This window comes from Amphiura filiformis, chromosome 18 (assembly GCF_039555335.1).
Source record: "Amphiura filiformis chromosome 18, Afil_fr2py, whole genome shotgun sequence".
NCBI classification, from domain to species: domain Eukaryota; kingdom Metazoa; phylum Echinodermata; class Ophiuroidea; order Amphilepidida; family Amphiuridae; genus Amphiura; species Amphiura filiformis.
The window spans coordinates 58749047-58768072 of NC_092645.1; the positions used below are offsets into that span (position 1 = coordinate 58749047).

General features: G+C 36.7%; 1 protein-coding gene across 1 annotated transcript; it reads right to left on the reverse strand.

The window, feature by feature from the left end:
- Positions 1-282: 282 nt before the first annotated feature.
- On the reverse strand, positions 283-16679 carry LOC140138864 (F-box only protein 32-like). The gene is made up of 9 exons (XM_072160643.1): positions 16378-16679; positions 10373-10470; positions 9868-9905; positions 8856-8948; positions 7259-7352; positions 6030-6199; positions 5007-5195; positions 4164-4310; positions 283-3460 (listed from the first exon to the last, which is right to left on the reverse strand). Exons 1-9 carry the CDS (start codon positions 16515-16517, stop codon positions 3320-3322), a joined length of 1110 nt encoding a protein of 369 aa, XP_072016744.1. The 5' UTR covers positions 16518-16679; the 3' UTR covers positions 283-3319.
- Between the last annotated feature and the right edge of the window lie 2347 nt (positions 16680-19026).

A 19026-nucleotide genomic window follows, 5' to 3' on the forward strand; every position in this document is an offset into this window, starting at 1 on the left:
GTGTGCTATACTTGGTTCAAGGGTTTTAAGAGTTTCTGAAAGCCATTCACATCTGAACCAAAGATCAAGACTGAACTGGATAGAAATAGATCAAGTCTCAAAAAACATCACCAGCAACAAAAGACCTTCAGAGCACTAACATCCTCTAAAGACCCCAGCTGAGCCGGTGAAAGCGTTGCATGAGTAGACAAAAATATGAATCAAATACTGGACTCACCAACGATTTTTTCAGTAACGCTATGCGACCCGCTCACCGGTCTTCATCAGACGTACTCATGCAGAGACTTGACTGATGGTTTGAAACCATCGTTGCATGAGTGTTACCAATTTTGTAGCATATAAGTTTTAAAATAACTTTCTATTTAGTTATTCCTCGTTATGTATGAATATACATCATTATAACATGCATCTCTTCTGTATTCTGAACCCTTCAAAATAACTGCATATAAATGTTATCACTTTCAACATGAGCTTACTGAATATTTTCTTCCTAAATATATACATTCTTCTTTCTTTATATACAAGCACCATTCAAATAAAAATAGAAAAAATGGAAATGTTAAGAATAAGGTGACAAATAAAATTTTTTTTAAAAATTGGTTCTACTGGCCTAACCGACCCAGATTTTGCATATTTTGGGATTTTTGTTAATTTTGGCCAAAGTGGATTAATTTTGACTAAATTTTTTTGAAAAAAATTCAGAAAATTTTCAAAATGTTTGCAAAAAAAATTTACTTGAGATTTTTTTTAACTTTCTGAGATTTTTTATGGTCATTTAGTCTCTTCCTGAAAAAAACCCATCCTGACTGATCAACCCTACTTGGCAAATCCATCAGCCCATAAAACAAGTTTTTTGTCACCTAATGGTACACTGAACACAATACAAATTCCACTAGAGCTACATGTATTATTAACATACTTTTTTCTTTCAAGTTTATCTCTATTCTTAAATGTGTGTCAGTTTCTTAAAAGCCACCCTTGCTTTGGCTATATATTTTGTATAAATGCCATGATTAGGGACCGTTCACAAACACTTGTAAGGGGGGCCTGATGCAAAAAGGGGGGCCCTGAAAATTTTTGACCCTCCTAAGGGGGGCCCTGAAAAAAAATTTGAGTTTATATGCTTTTCTATGGGGTTGACCCATAATTTTCATGTCAAAAAAGGGGGCCCTGAAAATTTTTTTGAGTTTATATGCTTTTCTATGGGGTTGACCCATAATTTTCATGTCAAAAAAGGGGGCCCCTGAAATTTTTGAGGTCTGTTAAGGGGGGCCCGAAAAATTTTCGCAATAAAAATTTTTTGCATCAGGCCCCCCTTACAAGTGTTTGTGAACGGTCCCTTATGCTAGGAAAGTTGATTATTATAGTTTCCTCTTTCCAGTCTGCACATGGTATTCAATTTTGCTAAAAATTTATTTCAAAATAAGATCCATTTTTCTGACCACAATTGAAGAGTAGTTTCCCAAACCTCACTTTGATGAATCCAAGTGTGTGAAAATATTGGATCCAAAACATAATAATGATAAAATTGGATGCTTTACGCCCAATATTTATTGGTCTCGCTATGAGTTTTAAAATATTGAACTCGAGTTCACTCGACTGCGTCTCGTCCAATATTTTAAAACTCATAGCTCGACCAATAAATATGGGCTCAATCGATCCAATTTTATATCATAATCAAAATCAAAATGTTTCCAAAACTCATATTGCCAGCGAAGTGAATCTTTAATTTCCCAAAAATTCACTCAGTCCTAATGTCCTGGATCGAGTTGGACTGGTATTGCAAAACTCACTCAGTCTAAAAGGTGATTTTTAATGGGTCAAAAATGGACTGAGTAAGTTTTGGAAAACCACTCTTCGATTGAAGCAGAAATAAATGCAGGAAAACCAAAATGAATAACATCTTGCTAATGATGTTGCACAAGTTCTTAGCACTAGGGGTATTATACATGGAAAACCAAATTGAGTTTTGAGAAACAGATCACCCATTGATTCTTAAAAAAATATTTACACAAATCAATTCTTGTTATAAAGTCTCTTGACACTTTGCAAAAGTCACATGATTCCAACAAAATTCCTTTGCAAGAATCAAGATGGATTAATTCCCATTACAATATCACAAGGATTTCAAACATGATCATCTTCTGAGGCACAGTTCATTAACCCCAAAACGCCAGTACAGTCATAGAATGACCTTTGAATGTGTTGCGTACAAAAACTCATAACCTACAACTTGAGGTCAAATGTTTAGCTATGATTGTTGAATAGAGGTTATTGAACTATGCCATAGGAAGTCAGACTATTTTGGCTCATTCTAACGTTAGCAATGTCAACAATTAATATCAATTACTTTGCAAGTCATATTTTTAAATTTTAACTTGTCCTAATCATGTTAATTGCATTTACGGCAACTTGGTCCATTTTCACACGCCACAATTTCTTTTCCCCACAATCCATTAGTTTGTGTCACAACTTGGGACTCACTAACATTTATAGGAGTATAGTATGGTAAGAATTAAACTTGTGATAAGGTTACGTCATCGCTGTCAATTTTGCCCTCTCCTTGTGCCTTCAATGGGATCTTCCATCTGTGGCACTCTACTCTTCTCCCACCCTCTTCAAGAGCATCTTTGACAAAGATTACTTGAATCCCTCAAGTCATATTGCTTTTTCAGGTGTTTCTAGAATATTGACACTTTCATATGTGTTTCTACACATATAGGCAGCATTTTCACTGTTGAGGTGTAAATTGTCTGAGCTGAACGATTTCTTGGATCTCTCTGGTCATAATCCTCTTTCAGAAAAAGGTGTTTCTAGAAATATTCACATGGTGTAAGGTATTTCTAGACACCGTTTGCTAGAATGGTGTAGGGGGCACACCACCATTACGCTCCCCATTGAAATACGTGCAAAAGAGCCTTTCGGAAATCTCTTCTAATTATTTCCCTGCAATAGATAGAGCAATGAAACTGGGCATGGTTATGGGACGATCCTTAAGCTTTAATATATTTTCTTTTGCACATAGATTTCCAATGTCAGTTTTTGCAAATTGGACATTTTACCCCATCCCGTGATTTCAAAGCTGTTGAAAGCTCAATTCTTGGGATTTGACATCGATACATGATATGCACGATTAGTCCGCCAGAACACATTTAAAATCATTTTTTCTGCATGTGATTTCATCAAAACCGTTTCAGCTTTAGAATGTCATCAAACAAACGTATCTCAGACACATATTTGCTGAAAAAATGTAACAAAAAGCTCAATTTCTACGTTTTATGAGGACTATTTTGCGGGTTACACTTTTGACCGCGGAATCTTATGGTGGTGTGCTCCCTGTAGGGAACATTTCCATGAACTGTTGAGGTGTAATTGGTATGCTTGGAATTACCATGTCTGGGTCATACATACGCTTGGATCCTTCCGGAGCGGTCTCCAAGGAGCAAGGATGTCCACCATTCTGGAAAGGCAATTAAAGACCAACAGAAATACAAATTAGTCATGTACAAATAAAAAGATAAAGAATCTTTTGTATTTGGTCAAACAGATTGGGCATGCACTTAAACACACACAAGGCAAGATCTGTGCACTCCTGTGATCTGCATCAAAAATAGCAATGTCTACATGGCACACTGGGAAATGATTGAATAGTGAGAAGTGCATTACAGTGCATTACATGGGAGGGCGCTTGTGATGCAATGTCATCTGCGCACACAAGAGAAGTCCACATTGATCCACATCTCAGAAGTGTGCATTGATTCGGATATAGCTTCCCCTGTGTAGTGTCATCCACTGGATCTTGGATTTTCCTCATCTATAATCATTTTTGATAGTATTGGAAATAAGTTGAAATGTTCAAGGGCCAGTTGGACCTGCAGCTCTAAAATTCTATGGGACCCTCCTCAACTAAAATTGAACTAGAACTAAATTTTACACATAATACATGTTTGTTTAAACAGTACACTTTATAAGTCATCAGACTCAGAGATCAACAAATAGTAAGGGAAGATCAATGCTTTAGTTTTGGAAAAAGATTACTCTCCAGGTGGAGTCTTCTGACTTTGGTTAACAAATTTTTTGGGCCATTACAGTTGGTGTATCGGGGCTCACAGTGATTTCCACAGGCAGTTGGCCTTATTTCCAACCCTGTCAATATCACTTACCTTCCAGAATAGGCAATTGCAATGGCAACAAATGTGTAGCATCTCAGCATAGAGTTCCCTTCTACCATTCCTCTTATACAGCTTCTGGTAGCACGCTTTCCACCTGACCGCATTCTCATCGGCACCAACTCCAATTTCTCTCAAAATCTGTGGAAATAAGACCATAAAATTGTTTCAAATTGTCTGCAAGTTTATCTTCTTATGTTGTGTTCATCCCCATCATGCATGTTCTAGTAAAATAAAGGATATTATGATATGTGAGAACCTGTTTCTTTCAGCAATTTTTTCCCTATAACAAAAGGGGCGTATCCAGGATACAATCATATGGGCCATCTGCTTCAGGTGGCCGCCTTTAGGCCCTTTATACAGTCTCATATTGATCGAAACATAATGCATAGATCTCAGATTTAAACATACTAGTTCAATCAAACTCCCCATGACCTGTTATTGGTTTAGTAGCAGATGAAAGGAGGCCAATTTATCTGGTGCCTTTATCAGAGAAAAGGAATCACAGAATGTTGGTCCTTACAAGGCAAAAACCAACCTTTTTAGGTATTGTTTACATGGTGCCTTCGGAAAAAACTTTCCCATTACATGTACAAAAGCCTCATTTTTGAGACAGTTTGTATGTTTAAAGGTGAAAAAGTAACCATAGGGCATGCTGTGTTCCCACTATCCATCACAAAAAAATGTGTAAACCATTTGATTGACAGATGATGTCAGACGTCACATGTAAACTAGTATCTTTAATTCTGACCTCCTATTATATTGGAGTGCAGACTCTTATGCATGGTACAATTTTTTTGGTAGCTTACTATGGCTGAAACTCTTTGAAAGACATACCTGTTCTTTTGTAAAATGAAAGAAGCAGAAATGTTTCCACAGCAGAGGCTCATTACTGAACTTGTACAGCTTCTTATCTGTTGCACCCGTATTGATAATATCTTCATGGTCGGCAAAACGACGAAATATGAGCCGAATGCAATCGTCCGGTAACTCTATCATGGCCAAGGTATTGTCATCTTCATGTGGCTGTGTGGGGAAAGAGATATACAACTTTAAGTCATTTGGTGCCAAGAAAGTTTCAAAGTTTGAAATAACACCTTTAATTTTTTTCAGAGAGAACCATCTCAAAATTCCAGCATTGATGCTAGGGCTAGATAATAATTATACAACACATTCCAAGAATGTTAGCTCAGTTTAATAATCTTGTGTCCCCTACCCTCTTTTTGGTATATGTTGTTGGCCCGGGTTGTTGGTATGAATTGTCAGAAAAATTTTTTTTTCAAATTATGACAATGTATGGTGCATTTGTACTTTTGTCCAACATACTACCACATGCATTTAAAGGGTTCAAAAAGTGTTGCAATTTGTAGTGTACAATGCATTTTTAGTGCACAATAAGATGTTGAGATATACACCTGTCAAAGGGAAATTATAATTGGACAAGATTTGAAGCATGTCTTTTTCAGTAATTTTAACCAAATAATAAGCTATAGTCTATATATCTACCTTGAGTCACCGGCACTAGCTTTGAAGTTCAGCGTGTGCTGCGTTGGCTTAGTGTTGTTTTTTGCGTGTACAAATGCGGCATGTTGATCACGCACGTAAAAGTATGTACACCCACCAAGTAAGCTAAGCTAACACAGACAAGCTGAACTTCAAAGCTAGTGCCGATGGCTCACCTTAGTTATAGTAATTTTGTTCAGGTTGGAAAAACAGTGGCATGATCAACAGGAATTATATAAATAAACAGGAATCGAATACAGGTTACAAGACCTGTGCCTCAACCACTTCAGTACAGTCCAATATCGTATTGCATAGGCCCCTTTACTGCCCCTTCTCCCTCAAATGTTTCCTACTTACCTCAATAATCTCTATCTTGTTGAGTTTGTTATTCATATCTTCCAGCATGGCCAACCTTGCTCTCCACGTAGCTGCAGATCCTACATGGGTGTATTGTTGTTTGGTTAACTCCTGGATGGCTGTTCTGATGATACGGCGCACATGACGCAGATTTTTCTGTGATTCAATGGCTGGAAATGCAAAAGACAGTAATGTTTAATTGTATCATGATGAAGCTGTACCAGAGGTTGATGCAATCCCACAATGCATTGCAACATGACTGCGATGTGATAAAACAAAATTAAAGGAGCAACGATTTCAACAACCTATTACATTCAACTTGCACAGGATGAAAATGGTCATCCTGGTATTTTCATCATGACTTTCCTCATCTGAAATAATAAATGGATCTGCTGGATATATGTTTCTGAATATATGTGATACCAAAAAACTTTAAAAATCATACCATTTTACTAATTTTTGAATATTTTCAGACATGAAATGTTGAGAAAAATGAGAGATGATACCAAGTTTCTAGCGTGTGTATGCATGCATGCAGAATATCTTGGTTATTCCTTCATGTAATTTTACACAAAATTAGGGTTAGGGTTAGTTTAGGGTTAGGATTAGGGTTAGGATTAGGATTAGGGTTAAGGTTAGGATTAGGGTTAGGATTAGCTTACACGAAATAATTACATGAAGGATCGACCAATATCTTCCTGTGTAACTTTTTTGATTTGTTCGGGTTTTGACAACCCTGAATAACCCAAGAAAGCCTCTATTGAAGCTTATTTCCATTGGGGTCCATTTGAACACCGGGACGGCTTGGGAACAGTCAGGGGTTAACACCCTACTCTTTTCGAAACTGGCTGCGAGATACATGTACAGGTATGGCTCTCTGTACACGGGACCGACAGCTTAACGTCCCATCCGAAGGACGGAGTACTTTCATGATTCATTTACCCAATTCTAAATGAACCATGGAGAGAGCGGAAGTCTGAATTTAATCTACAGAAGTTGCCAATTAATTTCAGACTTTTTTTTTTCCAAGTCAATATCCCAGCAAATCGCCACCACCGGAAGCGAGCCGGGACCTCATGCACTAAAGGCAAGTACCCTAACCATTGCGCCACGCTCTCCCCTTAACCATCTTTTTTACTCATAACTCATGGTATCGCCTCATGAAGTATCAGTGTCAAACCCATTATATTTTATTATATTACTATTTTATTACATCTTATGTTTCTTACCAACATCCACTGTTTCCTCTAGAGCATATAGGAGATTCTTCTGTGCTGTGCCGCTGAAACATACGAAGTGAGAACACACCATCAACTCAAGCATCTGTGTACATAAAGAAAGAATATTTCATTAAAATGGAATATCTGCACACAGATGTGTGTATGGGGCAGGGACAGACTTAGGTTTCAGTTTTCTACTGGCCCTCCGGGCCAGTAAAATGGGAGATCTAGTGGCCCTGCAATAAATTTACTGGCCCAGCTTTTTCAATATGTTCTACTGCAAAAAAAACACCCTAATTTTTTTTATTGGTGTTTTAGGGGAAAAATCAATTTTAATCATTTGCCATAAAAATGTGTATTATATCACGAATTTCAAAAAATCAAAAAATATTTGTTTCTGGTGTGCATCATCATATCAGTGGCGTAGCTTAGGGGCTAAGGATACATAATGCTCCCCCATTCTTGAAACAATTGCGCGAAAATTTGGACAAATAAGGCCTTTACACTAATTAATTTTGGTTACTAGATGTTGAATATCGGTCTTAAAATGTTCTTTCAATTGATTTTATGCTGAAAAGCGTATGACGCTGCATGAAATTTGGACTTTTATCGCTTGGAGGCGCGAGAATCAATGCTGAATTGGTCAATTTGGCGCCCTCCTAAGGTTGGCGGCCCGCGGGCATGTTTTCCCCCTCTGTCCCCCCACCCCCGTAGTTACGCCACTTGTCCTGCCTTTTTTAGTTCCAAAAGTTCACAAAGGTTCAAATAATTATGCGGTATTTGCGGTATCGCTATCATCATCATAGATAGAGCACGAAAGAGCTTGGAAGTAGTAGGCTACGTACATGACGTAGGCCTACTATCGCCGTAAAAAGCGGCCGTATATTTGAACTTGCTATAATGTAGCAATGCAAGAATAAGAATATAAATATAATACGAAAAATCATTGAATAAAGATATAAATTACAGGTGCAGGTGACAGGCGGAGCAGAAACTGTGTAAATAATGTCCATGACTGATTATAATCTTGTCTCATATGTGTTGGCTCAAAAATCTAGTGGCCCGCCGCCGGGCCAGCGTTGTTGGAAGTTTACTGGCCCGATGCAAAATCCACTGGCCCCGGGCCACTGCTTAAATCTGTCCCTGGTATGGGGGGGGTGCATTTGTACACACTGGCAAACGAGGATGTGTACAGGAGAAATCTCTGTGTAACTGTAGATGCAGAAGAACTGTGGATGTCCATGGTTCCTGGATGGTACCTGTTCCTAGTATAGATCCAAATCAGCATAAAACATATTAGCTTTTGATGCATTAGCGAACTCTAACCTAATCATGCAGAGCATTCTACACACACATATAAATGGACGGTTTGTTGGCATGGCTAAATCATTTGTCTTCGACTGCATAAAGACTGCCTATTATGCAGTTTTGTATTTATAAATAGGGATGACATCACTATCAAACTTGAGATGAAGAGATGAAACAAAGTTTAGGGTTAGATCTGCCATGGTGACCATGGTAAAACCCAAAAATGTGTGTTCCCATTGGATAGTCAAACTCATTATCTGTGGTTGTTACGAGGGGGGTTTATCCGTGGATTACTCACCCGGCACACATAGATAAACCTCCTTGGATCACAAGCACAGCCAGCAATGTCTAACCTTAACAGCACTTCACCAAGAGTAAAATACACACCCTTCTGCAAATTAAAGTCATTTGAAAGACAAAAATTGTATTATAAATACAAATGAAACTTGCAATTTAACCCAGTTTGTCTAAAACATCTTCATTGATTGCATGGACATGTCAAAGGCCTATACATAGGACTTTGACAAAAATTAGGGTACCAATATGCTCAGTCCCTGTCCTTCTTCCCCACACATACACCATAATGTTAGCCATTCAATTTGAAACTGTAAATCTACCCAGAAAATCAAAAACCCCGGGGGGGGGGGGTACTCAAGATTGGTTTTGGTAGGGACGTGCCGCTGAGATTTTGGAAGTGGACCCATAAATATACCAATTTTTTAAGAAATTTGGACCCATTAATACACCAAAAGTCAAAATTTTCGGCCGAATTGAACCAAAATTGTCTTAGTTTTTACAAATTTTCCCAAAATTTTGGGAAAATGTTGAAAATTTTGGCTAGATTAAGGAAAAATTGGGCTGTTTTCCGAAAAAATTGAGAAAATTTTGAAAAAAGGACCCATTCATATACCACTGGCTTTGAAAAAGGGGTCATTGATATACCAGAAGGCCGAAAATGCTAACCATGTTTGCGGCACGTCCCGTATGGTCATTTGTACTGAGTACCCCGGATCAAAACACTGTCAACTCAAAAGATTGATTTCACAACTTGAATTTGTACATATCATTCATCAGTTCAAGAATACTGTTCCAGGTCAGTAAAATTTCTTGGAATTCTTATAAGAGGAAGTGCTATTTATAGACACTAAGTTCTATAAATCTATGGATTTTGATATAAGTGTAACTTTTTCCAATAAAAAAATGTCCAACTTTTACCAACTTGGCAGCAGTTTAAATCTTGCCACCTTGACTGAAACCTTGCCCGGCCCTCCCTGGCTCTACCACATGTTGTATTTCCCTGCATAGCTTACCCCTCTTGGCAGTAATAAGTAGCGAGCCAATGCACCACCTGCAAAAGACAAATATCTTCAGTTAACTTAAAAACACATATTCAGGGGCATGGCTTGGGGGTGTGGTGTATACATCCTTATAAATACCATAAATTTCATTTTTATGCTTTAGTCTATTTTGTGTAGGGGTGTGTGTGTGGGGGGGGGGTGTTTTGATTTTATTTGGTATTTTGAACCCGGATTTTGAAATGCACACAAATTCTTTTTTGGGGATTTTTTTGTCATTTTCTTCAAGCCAGTTTACATTAATTTGGGGGTAAAAAAAAAAAAAAATTGTTGTTGATGGTTTTTGGACAATTGATAAATATGAGGTTGGTGTGTTCCAAAATCATGCAGCACTCCGAAAGTAAGTGCTGGTTTTGTCCCAGCCTGTTTTATTATAATTACATGCATGTAAGGTTTTTTCCAGGCCCTTATAAATTCATTTTATTCTTTTAGAAATTTTGTAAGCTTATGTTTTTCTTACCCAAGAAAGCTGGTGAGTTGTCTTGATGACATGATTGTGATGGCTGGATTAGTGCCTCTTGGAATGTATCAGACTTATGATTCAACTCATTCTGTAAACTGAAGAAATAAACAAAACATATCATTGGTTAATGATATAATCATCTAAGTAACCAATCAAAAATGAGCTTTTAGATCACTAAAATTGGGAAATTATAAAGTGTTGTTTTGCATTGTATCTTTAAAAGTAATGATGGTAAGTCATAAGGCCAAAAACAAATTGTTGTGTTGCCCTCAATCGCCCGACCCTAAATCCTGACAAATCAGGATCGGCATTTTTTTTTTTTTTTTTTGAATGATGATTTTTACAGATTTGTTCAAAAAATCAATGTTTTTCACTTAAAATTAATATTTTATTGAAAGACTAGTCTTTAATTGATATCTAACAGGTATCCAGAAGTCAAAATTGACAAATGTCCCCAAAATGATGATAATATTTGAGGGGATTTTTAAAAACTGAAGGTTTGAGAAAGAAAAAGAAAGAAAAAAAGAAATCCGCCCGACCGACCAAAATTTCCCATTTCCCCACTTGAGGGCAACACAACAATATTTTTTTTGGCCTAATAATATACATTTTTAGAAACTAAATGATGCAAGGAATCCAACCAGCATGGCAGATTTCTGCAAAAATGAGCAGTTTTTGAGAAAAGTGCCAAATTTTATTTTCCATGCCAAATATTTTTTTGGGGCTGGCATTTAATTTCTTCGGAAGGGGGGTCCCAAAAATACAGAGGGGGTCATAGAATTTTCAGACCAAAAATAGGGGGGTTATAATTTTTTAACACCCAATAGAATTATTAAGGGCTGGTGACTCAAAATTTTCGCGTGCTGTGCGCGCATTCTTTAACTTCACAATCAAAATGTGCGTACAATCTATGCAAAAATTTTACGCCCTCCGCGCGTCTTCTTTACACTTATAATAAAAATTATAACATGCTCAGTGCACTTTCTTCACTCGTAAGTTTTGGCAAACTCTGTGCCTTAGTTCTGGCAATGAATAATTTGTCTCTTGTGTAGATGGAAGGGGGTCATAAAATTTTCGACCCAAGATAGGGGGGGTCAAAAAAATTTGCCCATGCGATAAGGGGGTCACACAAAATTGACTCCGGTCACTGACATATTTGGGACCCCCCCTTCCGAAGAAAATGCCAGCCCCCTTAGGTCCATCATAACAAGTATCCAAATTGACAAAAATGGCATATTTGTATTCTAAAGACACAAAACTAGTAGGCCTAACAGTTTTCTCAAATTTTTGAATTTGTTTTTTAAAGGGGGGTAACCCTATTGGTTTTGGATATGGATTGTCTTTAAAATTACATAATAATATCAAATATTGCCTCCTTTATGCTGCTTTGTGAAAAACGAGAGCATTTTCAGCGTAAATGTGAATAAATAGCCAAATTTGCAATCCAATACCTTGGTATACGTGAATTGCATTCTGGGCAGGCAATGACGAATGCTGACATGCTGTACAATGCCCGCCCGTATTGAACGGAAAATGTTTTTTTTTTCGTACCGTTTCAGAAAAAAAGGAAACAAAATATATTTCCCCTTGCAATATGTACATTTCAAATGAATATAAAAAAGTTTGGGTAAAATGGAGAGGAAAAAAACCTTCCGAGACCGGGTTTTGAACCGGGTACCTCTCGGGTAAAAAACAAACGCGCTAGTCAATTGAGCTATTTAGCACATCACGCTTATTGATGTCTTTTTCATAACTATATACGGCGCACCGTCTCCTCAGCAGTTAGTGTGGTTCGCTTTTTTCACAGAATGTGTATGACGCGAAACCAAAGTAGCTGTTGCGGTGACTGATATTTCATTCATAATTCCCTCCCAGAATTCCAGAGTATTTACCATTGTTTACAAACTGGTATACCTGTAAAAACCGCTGTGATTCATGATTTCTCCGAAATACATCGACTTGGAGCGTCAAATTTCAGGATAGTAATGAGAAAAATAGTATCTATTATGTGATACCAAAACCTCATCAACAATGAAAAAAATCGGGGATGATGCTGTCGATCGGGTTACGGACCTTTAAATATGGGTAAAAAAAGGATCAAAACTGAAAAAAAAATTCTAAAATTTGAGAAAACCATTACTAGTTTACCAGAGGTTCCGGAGCCACTGTGTGCAGTGCGCAATTAACCCTGTAAAACTGCCACAAAATATATATATATTCGTCCACCCCTTAAAATTTTAATGTTTCTGGCAGTGCCACTACTGCCTTAAAATTTTAATGTTTCTGGCAGTGCCACTACTGCCTGGTGAGTGTTTGATTTCATATTGAAGTTCCACTATACGGATTACCCCCCCCCCCATATTATTTTATTTCTTTTTTCTTATTTAAACCAATTGATGACTAACACAGAAAACAAAGTAGATATCTAAATTTAGAAACTGATATCGATCCATTGTATTCAATATTCCACCATTTTGACATGCCCATATATGGGAATCTCAACCAGAACTTACATAGCCCAGGAAAGCACACCTGGGATAACAATTACACTGATAGTCCTTTGTCTACTCTAGCTTATAAACAGAAAAGCAAACAGACATCAGGGTGCTAGCCACCCATCCACCTGTCATTTCAGACAGGCAAAATATGCTTTATTCTAAAAATTAATCAGTTTTGGTGAAAATGATGGCCAAAAAGCCACAAGCACATGTCAAATCCTATTAAGACCCTACAGACAGACAGGCAAAACAAGCAGTGAATAATAAATAAATAAATAAATAAATAAATAAATAAATAAATAAATAAATATATAAATAAATGAATAAATAAATAAATAAATAAATATATAAATAAATGAATAAATAAATAAATAAATAAATAAATAAATAAATAAACAAAATATGGGCAAATATTTTTTACAAAAATTTAAATAATTCTGTTTTCCATATTTTGTCTAATGGAAATGAACAAGAACTGCTATAAAATTTGCATCAAGTGTGAATTTTAAATTAATAAAATAAAACAAGCAATGAATAATAAATAAATAAACAAATAAATACAAAATAAATAAACAAATAAACAAAAAAATCAACAAAATATGGGCAAATATTTTGTCAAAAATTTAAATAATTCTGTTTTCCATATTTTGTACAATGAAAATGAACAAGATCATAAAATAAATAGGCCTAAGGTCTGTTGTTACCAGTATTAAAGCATTCAATTATTAAAGTTACTTTTATTACCCTTTCCTTTGATAATTTCATTGATCAAATCATAGACTCTCGTATTCAGAGTCTATGATCAAATCATCATAATACCCTTTTGACGCAACCATATAAGGTAAAACTCTATTATTGCAGCATGATTGCAGTAAACAACTGATCAAACACAATACACTGAACAACCTGTCAGCAGCACAACACCTTATATGGGCAAGTAATATCTTAATATGGGCAATGGCCACCTACATTATAGACAGAGGTAATTACCTTACCATTACCACCACCTGAGCACAGGAATCTGATTCCAATCTGATAATTGCAAACATGCATCATGCATCAAAATCTTTCCTTTCTCTCTGTATAATAAATTTGGTGACAATATTGGTGACAATCAAGCCTATGAGTGTGAACATGTGGACAACTGTCAGGCACCTGGGACTGAAGACTTGTTATCAAGTCTAGCCATAATGATTACCAAATATGGAGTTGCTATATCTTTATTTGGACATGTTGGCCTTGAGAAGGCACACTAGGAATAGGATACCATCATGTCTAATTATAGATCTTGACCTTTGTCATTTAGTATTGAAAAATAATAAAATATTCATGCTTGTGAAAAGGCAAATCTGATCAATACCTGTATCGGTATCAAATACATTTGTACGTTCAATGTGCATTCAATTAGCTGCATTTTTAAAAGAATTGGTTTCTTAATATAGAAATGTTCTATTAAACCAAAAACGTCTTCATGCTGTCTGATAAACTATGAGTCCTAAAATTTAGGGGGGGGAGGCAATATTTGACAAGCCAAAACTTTGGCAAAAGGGGTTGGGCAAGCAATTTTTGGCACACATACATGGAGCACCTTTAAATAAATAATACTGTATGGAATAAAACAAAATGAGTAAAAATTATTAAAAATAAATATGCAAATTTTCCTGCTTGCTGCGCTCGCACTATAACTAGAATTCTAGACCATTTAGGGGCTGTGCAATAATTATGAGCCATGGTGGGAAGGTAAAATGGGGGGGCAAGAAATTTATGGCAAGTCAAAAGGGGTGGAGCAAGCAATTTATTACATCATACTACTGAAATATAGGCCAACGCTTTTTAACATCACAGGTTTTATTTTTGCAAGCAAATACATAGAGTTTTCTGCCCATTCACCTTTAAGACTGTAGTATGTGTCAACATGCTTCAAAGAACTTTATTGCAAAGGTTCTTTGAAGAACCATAGGGTGCCAATACTCTACAAATTTCATGCAACTTTCAAAGATGGAATTCTTGATATCAATTACATAAACAACATCAAAATCAACATAATCAGACATAGAATAAGGGGCTGTGCAATAATTATGAGGCCCCCGGGTAAAATATCCAAACGGCTTTCCAAAAATCGCTTGCCCCACCTCTCGGCCTGCAAAAAATCGCTTGCCCCCTTCTCAGCATGCCAAAAATCATTTGACTCCCCTCTCAGCCTGCCAAAAATTACCCCCCCCCCCTTGCACATGCCAAATTGCAAACCTTAAATGGTCTAGATACATGTTGTGAGCGCAGCGAGCAGGAAAATTTGCATATTTGTAAAGCGTTTCTGTACTGTTTTCCTTAGCCTTTTTAGAGCATATTATTTAAAAGGTGTCCCATGAATGTGTGCCAAAAATTGTTTCCCCCCCTCAGCTTACCAAAATTGCTTCCCCCTCCCTTTCGCTCGCCAAAAATTCTTGCCCCCGGCCCCAATTTTACCCTCCCCAGGGCTCATAATTATTGCACAGCCCCTAATGATTTTTGAGGAAAATAATGATTTTCAGACCAAGTTACTTGTTTTGGTCAGCACCAACACGATTTGAATGAAAATAAGCTGGAAATTTGAAACATCAACACTCTTTAACCAACCACTAATATAAATAGTGGAAAAGAAAACATCAATAATTTATTGTAGACATGCAGTAAATTGCTTCCCCCACCCTCATCCTGCGAAATATAGCTCAGAAGACATTATAATATGAACTTAATAAAAATGAATACCATAAATAAATTTAAAAATAAATACGGTAAATAATTAAAGGAGTATTTCGTGATCCTAGCATCCTCTATTTATGTCATTTTTCATTAGATATCCACGAAAAAACCTATTCCCAAAATTTCAGTTGATTCCGATTTTATGTTCATGAGTTATGCATGATTATGTGTATTACACTGCTCCATAGACAATGCGTTGTAATTTCGTTCTGGTGCACCAGAACGAAATTCAAATTTCACGATATCTTTGCTAAAGGAATTATTATTAATCTGCAAGAAATATTTTGTACATAAACATTATGTAGCCAGAGGTTTCCAGTGATGTAAAAATCTCAACTTTTTTTGAGAAAAGTGGCGGGATGAGGCTGTGGATCATGAAATGCCCTTTTAAATCAATCAATTAATACTATATTGAGTACATCTCATTTACATATGGGTCAAATAGAGCACAGCAGTGTAAAGGATGCGATATGAAATACTGGAATGAAGAAAAAAAGAAAAGAAAAAGTACATTCTCTGACAAAATAATATTCCATCAGACAAAATAAAAGACATGTTCTCACTTGCACTTGCTTCAAAATGTATCATACCACAGTGGTATCATACCCCTTCTGTTGAGACGAGTTGCGGTTCCCCTTCAAATATTGTATTAAAAGGATTTGAAGATATGTCTAACAATGAATTACAGAACAGCTCCTCACAACAGCATTATCACGACTGTGATAGATCGTCAATTAAAAAAAACCAATCATTTAAGCTTACCTTTTTTCTTTTTTATTCATTGCAATACGTTTGATGTGCCTGTTCACGTTCGCTCGAAGAGCGTCCAATTTTTGCCATCCCGATCCCGTTTTTACCCAAAAATCACCCGGTGATCTCCAGTCATCTCCCGTGTACGGCATGGTGATATCAAAACTTGTTGTCTATGGCTTGTTTCGCGGGGAAAATACACAGAATATCTGTCTGAATTTGACCTTATGTGGCTATTTATTGTTCGCAAATTTCTGATTCGCAATCAGCTGGCACAACCTGTAATGTTTATGTTTTGCTGGGATTGCCATCTAATATACACGTCAATGCGCGGTCTGTAGAACTAAAATTAGCGCCCAATTTGCAGATTGTTTATGAAATCCAACTGCGCCACTTCCACCAACATAACGAAATTCAGCTGTTTTTATCACCTAAATGGGCGTAAACTTGATGAGATGTGAGCATGTGAGATTAGTTTGTGTCGCAGATGCGGTTTGTTATGGTCATATGATTAGCCTCACTCTTCAGCAAAAGTTCAGCCTTTATAACCACGTAGTGTTGCTGTAGACAATGGCATGATGCTAATATAAATTGGTTTATTCCATTTTCTGGAGGGATGAGAAAGACAGAGATGTGGCGTATCAAGAACAGGAGATGATAGAGAGGTATTACAGCCGAGTTCTGGGACCGAGTTGTGCCAAGATATTTCACGAAGCTACGGTCTCTGGCTTGGATTAAATTACTCATGAAATATTTTGGCTAAGTGACAAAATGATAATTGAAATCACATGTTTTTTACTTGTCTATAGATCAGTCTCGTGAGATGCGTGATCAGACATTTTAGGCGCTGTCATTTTTTTGGAAGGGGGGTCATAGAATTTTAATACTAAAAATAGGGGGTCCCAATTTTTGTTCCCAATAATGTGTGCGCTTTACAGGCGCATTCTTTTAACTTACAATAAAAAATAAATAAAAATACAGGGTGGTCCAAAAACAAGTTTACAAAGGTTTTCAAAGGTTAACCTCTCAAAATTGAAAAGTTTGTTTCAAATTGCTATTGTATATTCTGAAAGACCGTCTTTCTATGAGTATTTGGTGAAAATATGAATGACAAAGAAATTGAATCAAAAATGTGGCGCAAGTTTTAAGTCAAATGGTAAAAATTAAGTTTGTCCACGTTGGCTGCTGCGGCGCGTCACATTACTTATACATTAAAACCCTGTGGAGACTACTGATTTTCAGTACCCCTGATTGGTTAATTACATGATATAGTCATCTGAGTAACCAATCAAAATAGAGCTTAAAGATCTCTTACACTTTTCAGTTTAATCCCCTTCAGCCCTAGGCCTACTGACTATTCTTATCATATCAATGATTGGCTAAATACATGGCACCGGCATTATAGCCCTCGTTGTAACCAATCAAAATAGTTCTTGTGGTTAATGTTTTTGCCCCACGGACGTGTTGGTACGCAAGCATGCCAACATTTTCAATGGCATTCAGGGGCGGGAAATGCGTAAATTTATGCGGCTTGTTACTGTTAGAAGTGCTACTAACAACTTAAAATAGCTTAAAAGAAATTCAGCTATAAAATATATAAATGAACTTAAATGCATATATTCTAAAAGATTGCAGAAGATCGTAGGCCTACAAAAATGTTGTTGTTCCCAAAATATAATATTGTTCAGAAAAATAGGTTAGAAAAATACATCACTCAGGTACAAGGTGCATAATTCACCCTTCAATTCTAACCACAATATGTATTAAAATTCTAAGAAGCCAGCATTAGGCCTACTGGGAAGATAGTGTATTCTTAAACACTTGAGAACCGCAACTGTAATCTTATTGGTTCTTACCCGTGTGATATGACACGATATCACACGGGTCAGCGCGCGTGCTCGCTATTTGAACCAATCGGAGGCGAATATAGCGGGACTGATCGATTTTAAGCCCTGGGTAGTTCCTTGTAAAATGTATAGGATTTAGTTTGATTAAAATTTGTAATAGGCCTATACTTATGATATTTCTATTTGAATTGAAGTGTTTAAGAAGTTGTTTTTAGCCGCTGTCGTGCATCTATCGTCTCATATAACACGGGCGACATCATTAATATTTTTGACGTAAAGCAACTCGGCTTCGCCTCGTTGTCGGATCTGTTTTGAGAACATTTGCTTACCAGTGGTTTATGAACGATCCTGATAAATCAGGCTGTTCAGTGTATATAACTACAGAAACGTTCAAAATGTGCAAACATTCCTGCCTGCCTCAGTTACCGTACCGTCGCATTATCGACCATATCAAGTTCGGTTAAAGCCTCTCTGAGGCTCAGTGGGCACTATTAGGCCTAACATCATGCAGTTATTGTTAACTACATGTATGCACACATGCACAACACAGGGGCACTCACATAGGTAATTGACCCGTAGGCCTACTTGTAGCGCTGTGCTGTGGGTATAGCAGATGAACTAGTTAGCGTCATATATCAAAAAGTATAAAAGCTCTGATTTTAGTACTTCTCTATGTTTCAATTACTTATTCTTTTCAAAATATCTGAATTTTTAATCCGGTACAAGCTTTAATAACGGGGGAGCATGCATTTGTATGAGAAAGGAAATCTACCATATCCAAACTCCCGTGTTAATCTAATGCACATTTTGCTTC